The 24,636-nt window shown below is 36.3% G+C and overlaps 1 protein-coding gene across 1 annotated transcript in view; it reads right to left on the reverse strand.

The window, feature by feature from the left end:
* The window catches only part of CCDC171 (coiled-coil domain containing 171), a 317,703-nt gene that overhangs the window by 21,239 nt on the left and 271,828 nt on the right, over positions 1-24,636 (reverse strand). The window contains exon 25 of the mRNA XM_032392436.1: positions 20,103-20,255. Coding sequence (XP_032248327.1) covers positions 20,103-20,255 — 153 coding nt within the window. The remainder of the gene's footprint in view (positions 1-20,102; positions 20,256-24,636) is intronic.

The following is a 24,636-nucleotide window of genomic DNA, read 5'->3' on the forward strand; positions in this document are numbered from 1 at the left end:
TTCCAAACCAAGGACAGTCCCTGGACCGGCTGGAACCTTGGAAGGAGTTGGAGTGGAAATAGAATAGTCTGATAACTTGAAAATAAATTTATTGCCCCAAGTGCATAATAAATCCCATCATAAATAATTGGAGGACTGTCTCAATTCTCCTATATGATCCCAAAATAAATACATGATTTTTAAGCTAAAATTTATTCATTTAATAAATATTAACTCATTACTATTACATGCTTAACTGTTATATGACTTCATATCAGTGAGACTATTTTTTAAAGATCGTGCTCTCACCACTTCAGAAATAAAAGCAAACACAATTTCTGATCATCCTCCAAATGGGGTACTCCACAAGCATCTCTAAAGTTCTGAATTCATAAATAAGTGTTTGTTTCTGGCAGTGATGCAAAAAGGTCTTTTTACATTTCCTTTTGGAGATTTCTGCTCTTCTTTTTCCTTAAACTGATGAAACTGCCCAACTGCCATCATGCCAATCCGAGGGTCACCTAATTAAATGCATCAATGGCAATAGTGACAAAGCTGTTAAAAATGTCCAGAAACACACATGTAGTATCGAATCATTACTATGTTGCCACAAACTTGAGAGGAAATGGGAAATCTTCAAGGGGAAAAACGAACATCAAACAGAGCTGACAAGACAGCCAACGGTTTGACTCAGGATCTGTCTCCTTACCCGGTTTGGTTTGGGTTCAGTAGCTAAAGTCCAGGGTTCAGGGCTATTCTCAGGTGGGCTGACATTCCTACCACCAGCTTCTTAAACTGCTTTGTTTCTTTTTTTAAATTTACTGTTCTACATTGCTATTAATGTTGTAAGAGCTCTTGACCATAGTTTAAAATTTCTAGAACACTTTATACTTTTCTCTATATTTCTTATGGTAAAGAAAAATAAATTGGTCTTTTTTTCTTAGGAATATGGAATGTCAACACGTTAAGTATTATTTGTTGCAGAAATTAAGATTTCTTTGAAACTCAGAAATGTATCATAAAGCACTCTCTTTACTTGAACTTAGAACTTCAAAGAATAGTATTTTTTTATTCTTATTTTTAAGGACTGTGGATGGTCTACTAGTATATTCCTCACCATCACCATTATTACTTATTTATTGTACTCCAATAGTATGCTACATACTGAATAAGATATAAACAAAGATACAATCCCTGATCTCAGGTGAGCAATTCAAATCCAACCACATATCAGAAATTTCTTTCCTTTCCTGTTTTCCTTCCCTTAGGAAAGGGGTCAGGGAGACCACAGAAACAATCTGTTAAATAATAACCTGACATAACAGATGATCTTAAGAATAAAGAAATTCTGACCCACAGAGACAGAGAACCAATCACAGCCACAAGCTTGGCTTTTTGATAATTCAACTTCCAAACAGGCTGGTGAACTTTAAGTTATGACACATAATTTGGAATGTGTGGTGGAACTTTTAGCAAACTATGCCCTATGTCCCAGGTATTGCACTAACATCTAGGAATAGAACAATTTCCTATTCACACAGTACTTCTCGTCTAATTGTGTTGGTCAATCAACAATCAATTACAATAAGGTCCGTAAATGTTATAACAGCCTAATAGGTGTTTTGGGGGGACTTGAGATTTAAAACTTGGGGGGAAAAAATCAAGTAGGTAAAAGACGGAGAACAGTATTCCAAGCAAAGGAACCAGTATATACAATCCTCATGAGATTGAGAGCCTGGTACTAATTTTTACTAATTTAAGTTTAAAAAAAAAATGTAATAGATTGGTAACCCCACAGATGCTACAGCTGGTGACCTTATATCAGGTCTTTGCATTTTGAGCTTAAAAATGAATTGGCTTATTTCATATAATATTTGTGTATTTTCTTTCTAAATGACTAGTTAAAAGGGTTTCAGGCTGCTGTATATTGTCTAGGATGTCCTTCACACCACACATGGACTGTAAAACGTGTGTTAACATATGATTTTATTTCTTCAAAGGTTCACTATATGCTTTTACCAAAAATATGTATATCACTATTTTCCCCAAACCAAAGGATGGAAAGTTATACATTTAGTGAGAAAAATCAGCACCAACTGTCAAGATCTTATACCAGTAAGTAGTTCCTGGAAAAGTTTATGCATAAAGTAAAGCAAAAATATTTGTTGGAAGAAACAAAAACAAGTCTTAGTTTTAGGCTTTCGAGCAGCCATAAAGCAAGTAAAAATGATTTTACAAAGTACGGAAGTTATCATAACATTATTCATTCGTTTTCTTTTCTTTTTTACAGCCTTGAGTACATGATCTGTATTTTATGACATGTCTACATGTTACTTCGTAACAGGTCACTGTTCCTGGGTGTCTTCTTGACATAACAGGGGCTTTCAAACTTTGTAATGGCACAATCCTTTTGTGAAATGAAATATTATTCAGAAATTTAATTTCTAAATGAGATAAAAGTAAAATGACCCTGCTTGAAGTTGGGGTGGGGAGTGAAAAATCTGTCCTCTAGGCCTCCCCCAGAGGGATAAAGACAACTATGAGATCTACTTAACTGCGGTTTCTAATAAATGACAAACCCCCTATTCTTTTTCATGTTTTCTTAATACTAAAATTGTGACCAAATTAAACTCTTCTGAATATTGCTAAAAAATATGACTACACACCGGATGCCCTTTGTTATCGATGCCACTGAAAGAAGAAACAATGTGGTCATAAAAGCTGAGTAATTTCAATAACCTGACCAAATTTCTTGGTTTTTTACCTGCTTTAGAAAAAACACTTTAATCTATTTTAAGGAGTTGGAGGATTTTATATTCAAATAAATAAGGATCAGGAAATATAAGTATTTGAACTAAGATCTTTAAAATAAAATTACTCCACAGGCAAAATATAACAATACTCCAAAACAATGAATATCTCTATCTATGAAGAATAAGATACAGAGTATCTATTTAGATTTACATACAAATCTAGATTCAAAACTCCTTCCTAGACCTTTTTCTTTTCTTTAAAAAAAAAAAAAGGTGAAAAACATCTAGGGAATACATAATTATAATCATAAGAATCTATAATATCCAATATGTTCTCTAATAAAATACTTTTTAAAATTAAGTCGTAAGCTCCCAGGAGGGATTAGCAAAATGATGTATCAACACAATCACTCCATCATGATAAAATTAGATATAATCTATACTGTATACAATGTATATAGCACATTTTTTCAATCAAATTCACATTTTCAGTTAGACCTTATCAGAAATAAGATGGTGGAGACTAGAAATATAAAGCTATAACCTTAGTTGGCCCCTTACATTCTGGAAGGGTATCTTTCCAATTGGTGTCAGACAAACATTGAGAACAAAAGGATATCCAAAAGAATAAGCTGAATTCAGATTCTATCAAAGTGTGCCCTAAGCCAAAGTTCTGGGAAACTAAGACAGCTATTTCTTCCCAATTTCTCAGCTAACATAGAATCTTAAGAACAAGCACAAATATCCAAACTTCAAAACAGTATAACATGGAAGGATGTACACTTTCAATTCTCTGTGCATAAAGCAGAAGGAAAAAGGAAGTTCCTTTTGTTCTAGGTAAAAGGCCTTAACCATAGACCTAGTGAATCTGTCAGTCTTCATACATAGTCTTTTTTTTTTTTTTCTTTACTGAAAGGAAAAAAATTAGCTTTTTTCCCACAGAAAACTGTAAAACTTTTATTCAAGTTTAAATCCTCTTGTCTCTTACCAGCCTAACAGCACACTCAACATAAGCTTGGTCAATCTTAATGCTTCCCTACTACTTCATAACCCAGAATCCATTTTTCAAGAAAACTGTCTATTTCCACCTTTAGTTTAGAGCCTGGCCAAGGACACACAGATAGAGGTTTCACTATAGATCCCAAAGAGCATGATCTTGGGCAAACTACTTAACCTCTCTGAGACTGCATTGCTTCATCTACAATAAGGGGAAACAACATTCCTCCCATAAGATTGAAGATTGAATTAAATAATAGATGAAATAGATATAGATGTCTCTACACAGTATCTGACAATTAAGCTCTTACTTGATGTTATTTAGATTACGGGATTACGAATTTAAACTCTATTTTGAGTCAGTGGTCCAGTTCTTGCTTTCAAGATACACATACTACATCGCCAACCCAAAGCATTCACCCCCCTCCATCCACTCCTCACAATTAATTACCTATGTATTAACTCTTAATTCAACTTGAACAAAAGTTTCCTTGTCCATACATGGTCCAGTCAGTCAATTGTTCAATGAGTCTGACTAGTAGAAAAAGATGTGCCTTGACCACCCACTTCGTTGGATTTAATGTCTTGGGTGTGGGAGATTTCATTTTAAAGAAATCATTTAGCTCTCTCTTGGGTATTCGGTTTGGCATAAATCATGCATTTTTAAGCACAAGTTTCTTCCAAAATTATTATGAGAATTATGACTCTTTATGTTTGTTGTTCAGCTGCCCACCTTACTTTTTTTGGCCCCCCTTTCTCTCTGATGCTCACTTTTTAAAATATTGACAAATAAAAAATCATTCATAGCATATAATGAGCGTTTTAGACATCTAAAATACAATGAACAGGAACCACTATAAATGTGTAGTTACAATATTTATGATGTCAGTGACAATTGCATTGAAAATTCCCAAGTATTGGAACCATCTAATTATTAAGTCTTTCACTTCCCCTGCAGGTGTAAATACATGAGTCTAATAAGCTTTCTCACTATGAAAAAAACATACTTATATTAAAATATTAAAAACTATTTAATGGGCTTCGTTTCCTTCCAAAAGTAAACTGAGGTTGCGTCTGAACCAGCTTGAGGCAAGGGAAGTTTCAAACATAACGTTTTTAAAACTAGCCATTATTTCCCATGTTGAAAAAAAACCTGCAATTTTATTTCCTCACAGCAAATGAAACTGTCAGGAAAATTTAGGTGTAATAAAATTGGGTGGTTAAACCAACATGCTGGATTTGAAATAAAACTGAATTAAAGGAATTAAAATTAATTCTTATGTCAGTCAACCCTTTAAAAAATACCATTCAAAACTTACTGCTTTTACGTACAGAACTTCCCTGTTCTTGATCAAGTGTGCAAAGCTCACCATCTCGTTCACGACCGCTGATGGCGCTGCAGTTGAGATGGTGCATCGAACAACATTTTGCATAAAAATGTGTTGCTTCTGGCAGCTTTTCTGCCTAAATAAAAAGTTGTCAAGCAGGGTGACTTTAGTGGTACAGAGTTTTAAAATGGTGGATGCCGTCCAAGGTTAGCTAGTAACGGCTGACATGCCCTGGAATCTTGAGGCCTAAATCAACATTGTTTTCACAGCTGTAATTAAGCCACCTAATCAGAAGCACATTTTGACGGGACAGTTTCTGCAAGCCAGACATTACAATTTCTTATGCCTGGAGCGCAGTGGCTCATGAGAGGTCCTCGTTTAATTTCAGGTTAAAAAGAAGGGGTGGGGGGCAGTAAAATAAAAAGACTTTTTTTTTTTTTTTTTTAAGCAACATACAACTGTTGAAATGAAGCAGGCCTATGCGTTCCTGCCTTGACCAGCTCGCGTCCCTCCCTCCTCCGGCTCTCTGCCGAGTGCCCCAACTCTAGCAGCAGCTGCACACCGTGAAATGAAGAGTCTCTGCCAAGATCAACAGATGAGCTGGTCTAAACTGGCTCTCTGTGTGTTCTGATTGTAAATTGTGCTGGTGATGATTAGAGAACTCTAACACAGGATGTCGACTCTTAAAACTGTCCAGAGAAAATAATTTTTTTAAGTTCAGGAAAATTTTTTTGGACTTTTTTTGTGGCTTAGTGCATAGTGTTGTGTCTATAAATTTCATTTGATTCAAATGAATTCACTCAAATTAAGCAACTCTGTTATTACAAAAAAAGAAAAAAGAAGGCCACGGCTTGGCTCCGAGCAGGGACCTTCATCTTGGGCTGTTTATAGAACAGGGCGGTGGAGTGGGGTTCTCCACCCGCACACCAGTCATGTGCTTCTACCACCTGCCAACTGAAGAGATTCCTAAAATGATGAAAATCTACGATGCGATACTCACATCTCATCAGGTAACTGTTGACTTCTTTAGCAAAGCTAACTTGCCAGCTGAAGCTGTTTTCTACAGTGCTGTGGCATTCTGCAACATTTAAACTTTCAACCCCAGAGGCCATAGTAAAACTATCAATATGAAGGCACTAGTCACTGGAGTCTGATTACATTTAGTTCTGCATTTTAATTACATATGGATTCTATTAACTAAACCTTTTGCCTTATAGGCAACATTTTAATCAAATTACTGTAATTTTCAAATATGTTACAATAGTTTGACGAGTTAAAAGTTCACATTCCTAACATATTAAATATCAAAAAAACTTTGCATGAAAGAAGGAAATACTCCTTACAAATACGCTAATACATTTGCAGATTACTTTGGGGACTTTTTGACTACCTTGTTACAAGTTATATTGTGAGATTTATACAACTGGTATACATTTATAAATGGTTTATTGGCGTTGAATATAACCAAACTCGAAATATAATTATGTTATAAATTTAGAAACATGCGCTCATTTGATTGTTGTAAATTGAAGCAAGAACAAAATGAAATATAGTTAGAATCTAAATATTCAAAGTCAGTATTTGTAACTTCAACTGAAGAATTTTAGAGCTGAGAGGGAACTGAGATTTTATCTAGTTGAAATCCTTCATTTTTAAAGCCAGGAGAAACCAAGACCAAGGAGATTCTGTGACTTATTTCCCAAAGCTCTGTGGTGAGCTGGTAACAAAGGCTGTTCTAGAGCCTGTTTTCCCTGATTCTCTGTCATGCTACTTTGCAGCACAACACGTGGCCACTCTGTGTAAGTAACAATCTAGCTGCCTATCCATACCACCCAAGACCGAAAAGAAATATTTTTTTAATGTGGTAAAACACATACAACATAAAATTTACTGTTGTGACCATTTTAAAGTCAACAATTCAGTGACATCAAGTATATTCACAGTGTTGTGTGACTATCAACACCTCTTAGCTCTAGAACGTTTCCACCACCCCGAAAGGAAACTCCATCCCCATAAACAGTCATTCTCCATTCCTTCCTCCCCCTGCCCCTGTCAACCACTAATCTGGGTTCTGTCTCTATGGAGACAGAACATGCCTGTTCATATAAATGGACTCCTACAATATGTGGCCTTTTGTGTCTGGCTTCTTTCATTTAGCGTAGTGTTTTCAAAGTACGTCTATGTGGTAACGTGTATCAGTACTTCATTCCTTTTTATGGCTGAATATAGTCTATTGCCTGGATAGACCACATTTGTTTATCCATTCATCGATCGATGGACATTTGGATTGTTTCCATCTTTTGGCTCTTGTGAACAGTGCTGCTATGAACATTTGCTGTTTTCCTTTTTTTTTTTTTTTTATGGTATTCTTCATCAGTGGAAGTGGTATCTCGTTGTGGTCTTGATTTGCATTTCCCTACTGACTAATGACAATGAGTATCTTTGCCTGTGTTTGTTGGCCATTTGTATATCTTCTCTGGAGAAGTGTCTATTCAAGTCCTTTGCCCATTTTAAAAATTAGTTCATTTGTCTTTTTTTTTGTTATTGAGTTGTTGAGTTCCATACATATTAGATCCTAATCAGATATATGATTATAAATATTTTCTCCCATTCTGTGGGGTGTTTTTTAATGCACAGAAGTGTTTAATTTTGATTAAGTCCTATTTGTCCATTTTTTCTTCTGTCACTTACGCTGTTGGTATCATATCTAAGAATCCATTGCCAAATCCGAGCTCATAATTTATCTCTATGTTTTTTACTAAAAATTTTACCTTTTCTATTTATCTCTTTGATCCATTTTGAGTTAATTTTCATAGATGGTATGAGGTAAGGGTTTAAGGAAATACATTTTTTTTTAAATAAGCTTTCGACTTTTTTATTGTTACGTTAATCACCATACATTACATCATTAGTTTTTGATGTAGTGTTCCATGATTCATTGTTTGCGTATAACACCCAGTGCTCCACGCAGAACGTGCCCTCTTTAATACCCATCACCAGGCTAACCCATCCCCCCACACCCCTCCCCTCTAGAACCCTCAGTTTGTTTCTCAGAGTCCATAGTCTCTCATGGTTCGTCTCCCCCTCCGATTTCCCCCCCTTCATTTTTCCCCTCCTGCTATCTTCTTCTTCTTCTTTTTTTTTTTTTTTTAACATATAATGTATTATTTGTTTCAGAGGTACAGGTCTGTGATTCAACAGTCTTACACAATTCACAGCACTCGCCATTAAGCTTTTGACTTCTGAAATAAACCTCTCATACTCTTACTTTTGGCTAGACCCAGGCACAGTTAATTTTAATTTAGTATACCACTGTTACCAACAAACGTTTACTGAGTACCCACCATGTGAGTAAAAGGTATTAAATTAAACTGGTCAATTTCTGTGTATGTGAGTAAACATACAGAAGCAGGGGTACCAAAAAAATCTGACAAAGTTTAAAATTATTTAAGCGGTACGCTGTAAAGAATGTTCTTTGTCACAAATAATTTTGGGTCTTTGTGAATAGGAAAAGAAATGTATAATTTATATTATTTGAAAGTACCTACTTAAAATTTTATCATAGATTCAATAATATATAAATTATTCTATTCATTCTCATTGTTTGCTAGAGAAGCATATGAAACATAGTTTGATAGAATTAATTTCAGAAAATTTTGTGTGGGAAAAATTGGGGGGTGGATTATAGTTTGTGCAAAGTACATATGTTCCATAACAAGTATGTATTGAATATATATTACTGAAGGAGTATTCTTCCAATTAATTTCAATTCAAATCAACCGGCACTTCCTAAGTCAGATCATTATAATGAATTTTAAAAAATAAATAAGACATGACCTCACAGACTCACAATATGGTAATACCTACACAACTAATTGATTACCTAAGCCAGAGTACTATATAATGCTCAGACAGGTAAGTGCAGTGATGAATGAGCATAACAAATGGAACCCTTACTTCTGCCAACTGGGAGATGAACTGAAAGCCAGATGGAGTCAGCATATACCTGAATGTCAATGATAAAGAATTTTTACTTCATCATGAAGAAAGTTTAGAGCCAAAATATGTTTTGAGTCAAGCTATGGCCTGCCTATATCTGTGTGTGAGAAAGGTAACGCCTGGCACTAATGTGGCAGACAAGACAGAAGGGGAAAATTACATATGGGGAAACTTGCTTGACGGCCCATTGCAATAACCCAAGGAAAAGTTACTGTGATCATAATGGTAGAAAGGTGAGAATGGATCTAGGAGATCTGTGGTGAGAATGGATCTAGGAGATCTGTGGTGAGAATGGATCTAGGAGATCTGTGGTGAGATTGGATCTAGGAGATCTGTGGTGAGAATGGATCTAGGAGCCCTGTGGTGAGAATGGATCTAGGAGCCCTGTGGTGAGAATGGATCTAGGAGACCTGTGGTGAGAATGGATCTAAGAGATCTGTGGTGAGATTGGATCTAGGAGATCTGTGGTGAGAATGGATCTAGGAGACCTGTGGTGACAACGGATCTAGGAGACCTATGGTGAGAATGGATGTAGGAGACCTGTGGTGAGAATGGATCTAGGAGATCTGTGGTGGTAGAAACAGGGAGACTTAGAAAGTGATTAAATATTGGTGGTGGAGGGAAAGTGGGACCAATGTTAAGGCTTCTGCCTTGGTCTGCAAGATGGATAGTTACATCAGAGATAAGGAACATAGGGAATGGAGAATTTGGGAAAAGGGGGAGTGGCAGAGTTGAAGAGCATGTTCAGTTTGGGACTCCGTGAGTCTTAGGTGTTTGCAGAAAACTGAAGGGGAGATTTCTGAGAATCTAACAGGCAGCTAAAGCCCTCAAAGAACGCAATTTTGTAAGAAAGATTAAAGTGTAAGAGAGATACTCGTAAGCATATTTACTCACTGCTACTCTTTGAACAACCAGTGTATTTTTAAATTTTTTTTAGTTTTCTATTGATTTTATTTATTTATTTGACAGAGAGAGAGGGCGAGAGAGTAGCAGAGGGAGAGGGAGAAGCAGACTCCCTGCTGAGCAGGGAGCCCAATGCAGGGCTCGATCCCAGGACCCTGGGATCACAACATGAGCTGAAGGCAGATGCCTAACTGACTGAGACACCCGGGCGCCCCTGAACAACCAGTGTAAGTGATTAGAGCATTAGACTGTCAAATTACCATCTGTATTTTCTACAACCTAATCACTGGTTGATGAAAATGGTCTGAGTTTGAAACTTTCATTCCTGCCACTCCATGCTCCACCTTCACAGTATTTCATCACTGAGGAATAGAACTATATAAATATGTTATATTTATTATAGATAAATATATTTTTATATTTATACTTACATATAAAATCTAATATATCTAACATAAAATGTCTATATATTATTATAGACATATAAGTTATATATTTACATAGTTAAGTATATTATATTTAAATATTAATATACATATCGAATTTAGGATATCATGCCCCTATAGTCACTATCCATATATCATTCATCGTGAAAGTAGCTCTTTTTAAACTGCATCATACAAAAACTAAAAGACTAGAAAGGAGGTGTGTGGCCAATGGAATATGCATTATTACCTTCAGGTCCCTATTTACTACACTAACCAAAGCTTGAGTTTCTGGAATATGAGAAACCTTGAAAAGTTTGGTTATGTATGTCAAGGATCAAAGGAAAATGTCTGCATGTGGACTGGGCTGTCCCACCTACTGATATTTTATGTTTCCCTTATTTAGTTCTGTTCGTATTCAGAGGCTGGAGCCAGAGCTCGTGATAAAAATATGGGAGAATTTAATGAGCACCTAAGTAAGGCAGTATTTAGCAAAAGGGTACAATGAGAGTTGTTATGGCGTCAAATGTCAGTGACTTTTGAGAATAACTAGAAAAAATGAAATAGGGTGTTGGAAAAAGTAAATACATAAAGCAAAGGCAGTAGATGTTTGCAATGCAGCTGTCGGGGACCTCCCGGTCAGAGAGCCCAGCCCGCTGAGAATCATGCAGATGAGCACACGGATCAGGCCCCTCCTCCAGCTCATCTCTCCATCTCATTGGCTCTGCTCCAGTCACACAGACGGCCATCCATTCCTTGAGCATCCCCTGCTTTCCCCTGTCAATGCCTAACTTTTTAATTAAGTTTTTTATTTTAGTCCCAGTGTAGTTAAAATAGAGTGTTATATGAGTTTCGGGTGTACAATATAGTGATTCAACAATTCTCTACATTACTCAGTGCTCATCATAAGTGTACTCTTGGGGCGCCTGGGTGGCTCAGTCAGTTGAGTGTCAGCCTTCAGCTCAGGTCATGATCCCAGCGTCCTGGGATCAAGTCCCGCATCGGGCTCCTTGCTCAGCGGGGAGCCTGCTTCTCCGTCTCCTTCTGCCTGATGATCCCCCTGCTTGTGCACACTCTCTCTCTCTTTCTCTGACAAATAAATGAATAAAATCTTTAGAAAAATAAATAAGTGTACTCTTAATCCCCCCACCTACCTCCCTCTGGTAACCATCAGTTTGTTCTCTATAGTTAAGAGTCTGGTTTTTGGTTTGTCTCTTTTTTTTCTTTGTTTTGTTTCTTAAATTTCACATATGAGTGAAATCATACGGTATTTCGCTTTCTCTGACTGACTTATCTTGCTTAGCGTTATATTCCCTCTAGCTCCATCCATGTTGTTGCAAATGACAAGATTTCATTCTTTTTATGGCTGAGTAATATTCCATTGTATATACATACTACATCTTCTTTATCCATTCATCTATCACTGGGCACTTGGGCTACTTCCATAATCTGGCTATTGTAAATAATGCTGCAATAAACATAGGGGTGCACATACCCTTTTGAATTAGTGTTTTCATATTCTTTGGGTGAATGCCCACTAGTGCAATTACTGGATCATAGGGTAGTTCTGTTTTTAACTTTTTGAGGAAGCTCCATACTGTTTTCCAAAGTGGCTGCATAGGTTTGCACTCCCACCAAGAGTGCACGAGGGTTCCTTTTTCACCACATCCTTACCAATACTTGTTGTTTCTTGTGCTTTTGATTTTAGCCATTCTGACAGTGTGAGGTGACCTCCTACTTAGTCTTCATGTTTTTAACCTCATGTTTTAAGATTTCAGTTCCTCGGGTGGGGCATCCCAAGCCTACCTCAGGTCCCCAGGCTCTGTGTTCTCACAGCCCTCTGTGATTCAACTTCAACATCATTCTTTTTAATTATTTGTATTATAATGTATTTTCCACTACACCTGAAGTGTCACGACAGTAGAGATTTGTCTTTTTTTTTAAAGACTTTATTTATTTCTTTGACAGCAAGAGAGAGAGAGTACAAGCAGGGGGAGTGGGAGAGGGAGAAGCAGGCCTCCCTGCTGAGCAGGGAGCCCGATGCGGGGCTCGATCCCAGGACCCCAGGATCATGACCTGAGCCAAAGGCAGACGTTTAACCAACTGAGCCACCCAGACGCCCCAAGATTTGTCTTAATCCACACTTCATTCTCATAGGAAAGCACCAAACAAGGAAGCAGAAGTCTTGGATCCTAGTCTGTTGGGTTCTAATTAAAAACCTGGCAGCAAGACTCCAGTATCTGCACTTCACTGCACTGTACAGTCTCTCTCTCAAATTAAGTCATGGCTTAGGGCTCACTTAAAAAAAGGTTTTTTTCTTGAAGAGTTAAAAATTTCAGTAATAAACATCTTGAATCAACTGGGATAAAGTGTTTGAAAATTTATGAAAGCAACTTAACTAGAGTAAGTTACTTAAATTGTCAGCTTCCCGATCCACACAACACTAATACTGACAAATAATCCTTCCTCTCTCAAGAAAATGTAATGAAAACAAATGTGACAAAATATTATTCGAAACCTCAAGAGACAGGGGATTCTTATTTTTTATTTTTATCTTAACCAAAATATCTAAATCTTTGGCCTTTATTAACAATATGATACCACTTGACAACTATCAAATCTGACATAATCTGAACAATATGCAAAGATATCTTCCCTGAGAAGATACTAACTGGAATGTTCCTCTGGTTTGTAATTTGTTATTTTCTCATAAAGAAAATACTATAGGGGCGCCTGGGTGGTGCCGTCGGTTACACGGCCAACTCGTGGTTTTGGCTCAGGTTGTGATCTTGGGGTCATGAGATTCAGCCCCATGTCAGGTGCCACACTCAGTGCAGAGTCTGCTTGGGACTCTGTCTCCCGCTGCCCCCCCCCCATTTCTCTCTCTCAAATAAATAAATACATCTTTTTTTTAAAAAACATAGAATTAAAAACATACTGCCTAAACAAACAGTGGAAATGAGGCAAATCAATACTGTAGCTTGCAGCATCATAACTCACAGCAAAGTATTTGGGTTTGGCATTTCATGTTTCACAGATTGAAATATCGTGTGTTTCTCCCCAGCTGTGGGTGTGCCGGTCTCCCAACACCCACAAGTAATTGGTTCTGACTGCTGTCCTGTTCTCTACTGGGCTGTCTGTGACTCAAAAGCTCGTCACTGGAAGCCCTTTCTGGTTACTATTACTCAAGATAAAAGCTCTAGAGCAGCCCTAAGTTAATGGGTCAAAGACCAACATACTGAAAATGTTAAGATACTGGCAAGTGTACAACTGATGAGAACTCTGAGATGCACTCCAGCATTATTATCTGTTGCTGAACAAAAAATGAAGATATCACCTTAAGAAGGATAAAGTTTTTAAAGATGACTATTCACGTCTACAATCTGATCAATCTCTTTCTGTGCATTATAACACCATGATATATTAAGTTTTTTATTAATAATGAATATTTATTTTTCATTCTTATATAGTTAAATGGCTGGAAAAGATGGTTGATGAACATACACTGACTGCCCTCAGTTCATTAAATAAGTGATAACAAAGCAACTATCATTAATACTGTACTTAGTAAGAGCTAAAAGCACTGATTTAAGGGTTTAGTTCTTTTGCCTACACATCAAAGGATTTCCTCATGGTTACATATATTTTTTAAAGCTATATGTATAGCTTAGCTGTGGGAAATATATGTAACTATCAGAAAATGTTTTTATTTGATTTATTAAATAAACCTTATTGTGAAATTTATTGAGCATCTACTAGTATGCTAGACAGTGTCTTTAATCCTCATACCCAACCCTACAATGTAGGCAACCATATCTACATGTTACAAATATAGAGACTGATGCTTAGAGTATCGTATGGATAATAAATAACACTGACAGGATGCACATTCAGGCCTGCTTGACTCTAAAACCTTAGATGAGGGCCTTTGGGAAAGGGCTGATGGTGGGTTGGGTGGGTATCAGAAGGGACAGCTAGAGTTTTGAGAATGGCCTAACTAGCAAATACCAGAGAGACCAAACAAGAACATCAATAGCAAAATGGCCAGAGGCAGAATCAAATCAGATTACAGAGTAAAAGGCAAGGATTGGATGGTGCAAGAATGTATTGGAGACATATGAAGATGGGGTTTGGAGGGACTGCTGGAAGCAGTGTCGGGCTCCGGTGGGTACAGGCTGTTTGGGCGGCTTGGCTGTCTTTAGTCGAGAGGGGAATGGAGCTAAAGCAACAATACATCTTCTAATATATAAAAAATACCTCTTACATCATTTAATTCATTAAACATATGTACTATCCATAAGGCCTAGTGCTCAAATCAAATTAAAATAGCAATTTTTATTGATCTTCCCCCTTAACAAGGTGTCAAATTGCTACACATTCTTCAAAGCCTCCTAGAAACATCTCATCTTTTACTGACAATATTAGGCAGAATGAATCCTCCTTCATCTGTGCTCCCCAGACTTTACACATGCCTATTTCTGTGATTTGCTTATGTGTTTGTTTCCCTTGTTAGAAGAGGAATGCACAAGAGCAGAGACCATGTCTTCTCGCATTTGTCCCCATAAAACAAATAAAATGGTAAGCAAAAATCCAAAAATATCAATAATTATATTAACTGTATGTGGTCTCATCACCCAATTAAAAGCCGAGATTATCAAATGGATAGACAAAACAAAACCAAACTATATCTTTCTCCAGGAAACCCACTATAAATATAAACACAGGTAGGTTAAAAGAAAAAAATGGAAAAATAGATATCATGCAAACACTAGTCAAAAAATACCTAGAGTATAAAAAGGTGAAAACTGAAATGACAAAAGTGGACAGTATGGTGAACATGGCCAAAACCAGACTTCTGGAGGCCTAGATTTAAGAAGATATTGAAACATGATTGATTCACTTCCATCTTAGGACAGAACTCCCTGAATCTGCTCTGAATACTCCATTCCTGTGTCTCCCACTTAACAGCTAAATCCTTGAGACGGTTATTGAAATTCACTGTCTTTTTTTTTCTTTTTTGGTCAACTCTCACTTATCTCTCCACCTCTTGCTGAAAGAGCCTTTGCTAAGGTTACCAAGGGCCTCCATGCATTAAATCCAAAGGCCATTTTCAATCCTCCTTTCGCTTGATCTTCAGCAGCATATGACACTATTGATAGGCCACCCTTCTTAAAACACTCTATTTTCATGGCATCACACCTTTTTGGTTTTCCTTTGACCTCTTAGCCTGTTCCTTCACAGCCTCCTTTCCAACCTTATCTTCTTCTTCTCAAGCATTGTATGTTGGAGTTTTTCAAGCTTCCTTCCCAGGCCTTTCTCTCTTCTTACTCTATAAACTGTCCCTACGTAGCCTCATTCTTGTGAACAGCCTCAAGTCCTATCTATATGACAATGACCTAAAATGTATACCTCCAGGTTGGCATCTTGCTTAAATTCCCTATCAAGCAGCCTTTTTCATATTTCCAGTTGGACGTCTCACAGGTACCTCAAACTCAACATACTCAAAGCTAAACTCACAATACTCCCTCCTTTTCCATTGTTTCTCTCTCCAGTAAATGAGATCATTGGTTCCTTTCCAAAAGGAAAAAGTCCAGGAATTATACCCCTTTCTCTTGTTCTTCCCATCACATCACAATTGTTCCTGCACACTACAGCCAAAGTAATCTTTTTTAAAAACCAAATCTGAGCAAGTCATTCCTTCTTTAAAATTTTCCAGTGTCTTTTCCCTTGCTCTTAAAACAAGGACGACAAAGTCTGACTTCTGTTCTTGTCTCTAGATCATCCTTATCTCACTCGGGCCACTCTTGCCTTTGCTCTCTTTATTCCAGCCACACTAGTATTTCTCAATTTCTTCTTTCCCTCACAGAACCTTTGTAGATGTTCCCGTTTCCCTCCTCCTGACCTGGGACACTCTTCTCCTCCTGCATAATTCCTACCCAGTCTTCAGATACTAACTCAAGCATCACTGACCCTGAAAAGGCTTTGCTGATACCTTAGTCTAGGGTAAGCTCATTTGTTGAAAAAACTCTTACATGCTTCAGTTCTTTTCTTTCAGAGCACTTATCCTGGTTAGTAATTACACATTATTAGTGTGATTAAATGAAAATAATTTCTTCCATTATTAGATTTTAAGTTCACGAGAGCAAGCATTGCCTGTTTTGGTTCACACAATGTCCCTCAGACCAGAATTGTGCCTGCTCTAGAGTAGATGCTGAATAAATATTGAACTAATGGATAAAGAAAAGAATTAAGAAGCAATAATACAAAGAAAGCAGAGCTCAAGTAAGTGGAGGCCAGAGAGCCAAAGAAGGAAAAGTCAGTAACGAGTGAAACAAAGGAGGTGAGCGTTTAAAGAAGAAAGTAGTTAAAAGCTTCATACGTTGCAGAAAGATTAAAAGGCAAGAGAAGGAACTAATGGATGGGGAGCAAGCAGAAAATTATTTGTGACCTTTGAGAAAATAGTTTCAGTGGAATGACAGACTCCGAAGCCAGAGAGCAGCAAAGCTGTGGGATGAATGGGAGATGAGCAAGTAGACTACTTTTCAAGAATGTGTCAATGAAAGGAGGGGAAACAGGCTGCAGAAAGGGCAGAGAGCTCAGTCACTGGAATATACTGATGGTGATCACAAAGCATGAATTACAAGCTCGAGGCTACAGTAGGAGGCAGAACAAAATGACAGGGTTTGCAGCTGAAGATGGTAGGTTAGTAAATAATCTTTTCCTGTGGTGCAACCCAATTACTTTCTATCAAGATAATGGTGATAAAAATAATAGCTAACTTTTTTTTTTTTTTTTTGGACTGACTACTCACTAAGTGCAAAGCAAAGCCCAAAGTGCTTCAACTTCTTACTAGAGCTCCCAGCGTCTCTGTTAGGGAGAAGGATCATTACCCCATTTTACAGATGAAAACCCTACTTAGCCATACAATTAGCAATTGACAGAACTGAAATTAAATCTAGATGTATTGACTTCTATGGCACACACTATTGATTCCTAATTCCCTTGTCCCTTGACTCATTACATTATAGCTAAGAGTGGCCACATGACCCATTTTCAGCCAATGGGATATAAGTAGAAATATGTTTGGAGCTTCCTTGGAAGGCTTTTCCTTTTTTAAATATATAAATAAATATATTTCTATATATTTAGTATCTATTATCTATTAAATTTATATTAAAATTTATAAATATTTAAATAAATCCATATAAAATATATTTAAATTGTTTTTAAAGGAAAAACCTTCTAAGGCTTTATTATATACATAAAGCAGATATTGCTGGGCCATCCCATCCTTGTGACTTGAATGTGATTATAAATCCTAGAGCTGGCTGCTATCTTATGATAATGAGGGAGTAGCAGAGAAATTGCAGAGAAACTGAACCACCAATAGCCACAGGACAACAGCCGCCTACACCTAGACTTCTTGCTATGTGAGAGAAAAAAAAAAAAAGCAAAAACACAGATACTGGATTTTCTGAAATCACGTTGATCAGGTTTTCTGTTATTTGCACTTGATTATATTCCTAATGGATATAATCCCAAAGCCTATGCTCCTATCTACCAAACTATATCACCTCTCATCTATGAAATACAAAGACAGAGGCTCTTCTACCTCCCTCAGAGAGTTCTTAAGGAATTCAAGTCTGAAAATGCATACACAAATGTCTTGAAAAATAAAATTACTATACCAATATATTACTGTTTCAAAAATAGTAATTCTCAGCTAAGGAAAGAGACCAGAGAGTAAACACCCCGTAGAGACACGGGATTGGGCAGTGTTCTCCTAGAAGGACACATCATAACCTCCTGGGAGGTTTTTCACATTACACACATCCCCTTTTGAGAATCACTGCCAGGGTGAACCACCTCTTACAAATAAGATGATGAGCATACCCTTACAGATGTATTCAGGAGGGGAAAGACTGAGGAGTAGAGTTTTATGATGACAGACAGTGAGGCACACTTTCATTAAGACATCAGTAGCACAATAATTGATAAAAAAAAAATTGAACCCAAGGGGAAACAATCCCACCTTATCAAGTGTGGCCTTTCTTAAAATACAAGTAATTACTTTTATATGAATAACAGTAACAAACAATAAATAATCATATGATCCAACAAAGCTGACACAACCTAAACCGTATAATGAAATACTAATCAACGGGACCAGAGAGTTCACAGGAAGAAATGTGAGTATGTTTCAGAGAAAGGCTAGAATAAATTTAAAATACTTGAATTTTTAAATAGGTTTCCTCTTCATTTTAATTTATCTTGGTGGAGATCAAATTTACTACTCTCTCATTAAGAAATTAACAAGGTCATTTTAAAAAAATTGAACTCAACATCTCAGGTCCCAAATAATTGGTTTGGTCATTTTTTGGATGAAGTGCTAGTATTTTTACTTGTGAAACATTAGTTAAGCACCTACTGTGGGCAAGACTGTCCTTGCCTCTAGAGCACCTTCAGAGCAGAGAAGAAATATCCCAAATTGCTTGTCTCTAGGGAACTTATATTCTATGAGGGTAGGGAACAGACAATAAGCAAATAAATACAATGCAATTTATGTCAATCAAGAATAAGGCTATAGTGAAAGAAAGCAAGGAAGGTGTAAGGTAGATTGGCAATATGGGGTGAGAATGAGACAGAGAGTTTGGGGGTGGGGGATGGTTGGTAGATGCAATTTTAAATACTATGGTCATAAAGGTTTCATTGGGATGCAGACATTTGAGCTGAGATCTGATGGCGCTGAAGAACCAACCCATAGCCATGCAGCTATTTGTTTTAACGCCAAGTCTTCTGTTGACTCTATCAGTGGAAAAGGGTTAATAGCCAAATGGCAAAAACATTAAAAAAAAAAAAAAAAGACTTAAATTTCCAAAATGTGGAATTTGTTGATCAGGTTACTGGTGAGCTGGTATACTGAGTTTTTGTTTTTGTTTTTAAATAAAATGCTGTATTTGGTCTAAGAAAAAAAAAAATGATAACTGTTTTTCCTTACAAGTCACCCTGAGCCATTATAATCAAACCAAAAAAAGGAAAAAAGGCATTCCAGTGATTTGTAACCTTCTGAATCTCACTGTTGATATATTTGCCTTTGGAGAAAAAAGTTTTCAATGTTTATTTTATTCCTTTATTTATTTTTTGATATTCCCCAAACACATATTTCAAACGGAGAAAATTTTGTTTAGTCTTAAATGAGCCCAAATTTCATCATGGGCTAAAATTTTAAGACATAAAATGACTGCTGAAACTGAATTTTAATCATACAGATGAATCACAACATGCATCTTTAGCTAGGCATGTATTATGGATAAGTCTAGTTTTCTACAGAGAATAATCACATGTTCTAATTACCATTTTGGTTATACGCATAATTAATAATATTCTGTCTTAATGGGACACACTGAATCTTCAGACAGTTGCAAGCTTTAACTATGCATACTGCCAAATCCAACTGTCAGCTGCGCTGCCAAACACAAAGGAATCTTGATGTAGTGTTTTAGCATTGATAACAGTATGCATATCTTTATACATGATACAATGGAAAAATTAATTGCCTTTCTTTCTTCAAAATTTTCTCCACACTAACAATTTTACATTGCTTAATTGATCATTTACCCTAAATTATATATATTGGCGAGTGATCTTATGAGCAATAAAAACATGAATGTAAACGTGACCCCAGACACAAAGAAGAAAAACAATGTTGCAGGACTTACTGATTGCAAACTTTCATTTTCACGTAAACAAGCCGTGTGAAGTTCTGATTTCAACGTTGCAATGTGACTTCGGTGAGATGTCATTTCCTTCTCTAATGTAGCAATTCTAGCGCTTGCAAGCTGGTAGACATCCATGAAACTTTTAATCATAGCCTTAAGAAATAAATATAATGTCACATACAATTCAAATAAAGATGTCCCTAAAGAAGAATTTCCATAATTTGAAAGCAAAATCATTAAAATTTTAAAATAAACAACTTTTCATCTGTCTTTAAAATAATAAAGCTAACCCTCACAGTTTATATTGAGAACAGGGACTATTTTAAGAAAGTTTGGGAGAAAATAATTGAGACTTCTTTTCCAGAGTATATATTTAAATGAGATGTACTTTGATCTATTGTGTTTAAAATTTAGAATGCAATTTTTAAAAGATGGCACACTTATTTTCTTTGTGAAGTTAAATTCAAGTTGTAATTTGACCTAAATTTCAATCTTAAGACACACAACAGATGGATATATAAGAAAGATATTTCAAAATGAGCTGAGTCAGTAAAACTTTCAATCCACCTAAAAAAACAAATGGTTTGAAACAAAAGGAGCTGAAATAATCCTATAATTTGTTTAAGAGTAAATAATGTGACTCTTATATTGTACAAAAAAAATTGTATTCATTCATATAACAGAGGAATGTTCTTGTATTATACTATGTATAATAAAATACAAGTGTGTTTAAGTTTTTCTCCCCCCAAATAAGTTATATTTGGGGGATTGTTAGACCTCTGTATTACATTTTAATCATATTTTATATACTTTTTCTTCTAAAGCAACCAGTAGTGAATTTTAAGTCCAAGAACACTATCACACCTTTTTAAAAAAAAGTCTTTCAAAATACTTCAAATATAGCAAAAACCAAATATTTCAAAGATATATTCAAATATAATGTTGTATTATTTACAAGAAAAAAAAAGTTCTAACCACAGCAACAAATGAGTAAAATGGTAGACAGTCTGAGAATTTCCAAATTCTATTCAATCTGAAGGGTCTGATTTGGAAAAGTTTTGAGAAACTAGATATTTGAGCAATTCTGAATGCACATGAAGTAATGTGGTGACCAAAGAGTAAGAAACAATGCACACAATGTCTGAGAAACAGAAGTAGGTTAACTATTTGTAGGTAAAAGTAAGAAAATTCACACCATTTCGCCTAATAAATTCCTATTTGCCCTAAAATATTAAGTTCGGACACCATCCCTTTCAAGAAACCTCTTTTGAACCCAAAGGCACTGTTAACATTTACTCTAGCTCTCTGTGGGGGCCCCTCATGCTTGCTTCTACTATAACGCTTATTGCTTTAGCAGGAAGGTATCAGTTTACATGTTTACCTTTACTAGACTGAGGAGCTCCTTAGGCCAGATACTGTGCCTAATCATCTCTGTATCATCAGGGATGTTAGTGGCCCACAGTGAGCACTTGTTTGAATGAATGAATGAATGAATGAATGAGTGAACGACTGGAAAAGATTTTTAAAAACCCACAATTTGAAGCCATATGTTGGCATAAAATACCTTATAGGAAAGGATGAAGATATTCGGGGAAATATAATCTTAACACTCTAACGTATAAATTATTAACTATACTTTGTTCAAATCAAAAAAAGAAGTGAAAGCATAGCTGTCAGCACAAAAGGACAGAACCTACAGAAGAGAATTCTATTTCCCAACGCTGAATGAGCATCATATGACGTCATGTTTGGGAACGTCTCTACCTTACTTGGAGTCATTTCAAGGTGAGCTTATAGCTAATACTAACACAAAATATTTCCCCAGGTTTCAAATGTATGTAAAAGTCAGAAACTATAAAATCATATCTGCTTCTTCCTATGCCAAGTCTCTCTCCACTCTTATAATTCATTCATCTTCACCAGGTGGTGAACCAGGAATCACAAGTCCTATTTTGGTCCGGTCCTCACTCTGCCACTTACTTAGGCTTTGCGCTCTTGGGCGATGATGCCACGTCATCTCTCTGAGCTTCCATTCTCTCCCTCCATGAAATGGGAAGAAGGGTCATTTTCTTGCCTACTTCCAAAACCGTGATAAGGCTCAGGTAATTAAAAATCTAAGGCAAAGCCATTCTCTTCATCCTTCAACTACCATTGCAAGAAAGCCCTCCAAAAATGGTCAACTACTGAATTTCATGGTAGTATTACTTTAGTTCTATTTTTAAGTTCTCCACTAAGATCTTAACGAGACAATTTGTGATAGGTGGTTTGTATACATATTGTCTTGTTGGATAAGGACCTAAAATGTATAAAAGGCACAAAAACATGTATAAGTGTTATTGAATAAAAAAAAGGAAGTACTCTTCTATCAGTAATAGGCTCCTGAATTATGATTTCACTGTTAAGGCATAATAGAATTGGCCTCTAATATTTAAAGATAAAAACCTCAACACTTTAAAAGTTATCCTATTTCCTAAATTTAGAGAAACATATTTCATTAATTCTCATGGACATGATACTCTTAAAGGAATAAATAATAAAAATGATATTCCTTCAAACCTCTTTTTAAAAAAATAAAATACTTTTTTGAGAAGTTACATCTAAATTTTTATATGGTGGATGGAACAAAAGTCATAATTATTTTGGCTCCTTTCTTGATCTACTTTTAATAACTAAATCCTAGGGGCACCTGGGTGGCTCAGTCATTGAACATCTGCTTTGGCTCAGGTCATGATCTCAGGGTCCTGGGATCGAGCCCCGCATCAGGCTCCCTGCTCCGAGGGAAGCCTGCTTCTCCCTCTCCCACTCCCCCCGCTTGTGTTCCCTCTCTCGCTGTCTCTCTCTCTGTCAAATAAATAAATAAAATCTTAAAAAAAAAAAACCTAAATCCTAATATCCAGTGCAGTATCAAGAGAAACCACATATTACTTCTTTATAACACTAAAAAGAATATAATAATCTATTTTTTGCATAGGATTTAGAATGTTAAACATTTAAAATCTTTCAAAGCATTATTTCATTTGAGAGATGAAAGCAGTTTTTTACAACACGTATATATCTTTTCAGAGCAACAACGAGTAGTGGTAAATACAGCAGGTGTGTTTCACGGTGTAAATACTACACTATAGTATGGTTGGGGGTAGCAGTGTCAGTGAAATCGCAGTCATTCAAAGAAGCACCAGACCTTTTGAGGAATAAAGAATGTTAACTTCCAATATTAAAAAGTGATGCAAACTACGTAACAAAGGATTCCAGTGAAAAACCCAACTCTTTAATACAAAAGAAAGGTGTCAAGTTGGTTGAAGTGGAAATGATAGTCTGAACCAACTGAGAGAGGGGGTGGAGGAGGAAGGAGTGAGCATCTAATGACTTCTGTATCAGTCTCCCAAAGTCTAACTCTTCACAACACACCTCTCTCCAGTATGAAAACATCACATCTTTTTATATTAGCAAACAACGACAGAACAGCATGATACTGTGTTCAGCGTGCCCAGCACTGGAGAATTTATCCCATGTCATCTTTGGCCATAGGGATTTTGACGGTACCATGCCGTGAGAGATGTATCTCAGTGGGGCTTATCTAGTTACAGGAGAAACAGAACAAAAGACAGTTTCTGGACAAGAATAGTCTTTTGTTACAGAGATAATCTATAGTGCTTATCAGCAACATAACAAGATGAGAGAATCCAAACAAAATTCCACATCCTATATCCATTTTAAGGAAAAGTATGTTTCAGAATTCACAAAATTCTGAGATACAAGTAGGTGACTGTCACTTGAGCACTAGAATATTATTTATATAATTTGTTATGTACATCTTATTATGTAATTTAGGCTGACTTCAAAACTGGATTTCAGAAGAAATGGGATCCTTGGGAACTTGATGTCAGAAGGGGAGATTAGTGGAAAATGTCGTGAGGCCTAGATGCCAAAAGAGTAAACCTTTTACTTACATTTTTGAGGAACTGGGAAGCAAAAACCTCAGCTATTTCCCTTTAAATATAACTATAGATATACTTCATTTCTATCTACTATATAAAGTAAACATACCATGTTAAATGGATATACCAAATATGTGAAATATAATAAATCCCCATAAAATGGGGATGATAATTCCTATCTTATAAAGATTTTGTGAGGATTAAATGACTATTAAAACCTGAGAAGACCTTACCTATCTGAAACATAGTAAACCCTCAGGTAAATGTTGGCTGTAGTAATGATGATGCCATCAAATTAGGAAAATTATTATTTTAACTCATAAAACAAAGATTTAATATTTTTTTAGGATTTATTTATTTATTTTGGGGGGGACAGAGGGAGAGAGACAGAAGCAGACTCCCCACTGAGCACAGAGCCTGTGGGGCTCGATCCCACAACCCCAAGATCATGACCTGAGCCAAAACCAAGAGTCGGACACTCAACCTACCGTGCCACCCAGACGCCCCAAAGATTCAATATTTCCGAGGGGTATTATTAGACATAATGTAAACATTTTAAATATTAGATATTCTATACATATTGAAATAGTAAAGCC

The sequence above is a fragment of the Phoca vitulina genome, unplaced genomic scaffold (assembly GCF_004348235.1).
Source record: "Phoca vitulina isolate PV1807 unplaced genomic scaffold, GSC_HSeal_1.0 scaffold67, whole genome shotgun sequence".
NCBI lineage: Eukaryota > Metazoa > Chordata > Mammalia > Carnivora > Phocidae > Phoca > Phoca vitulina.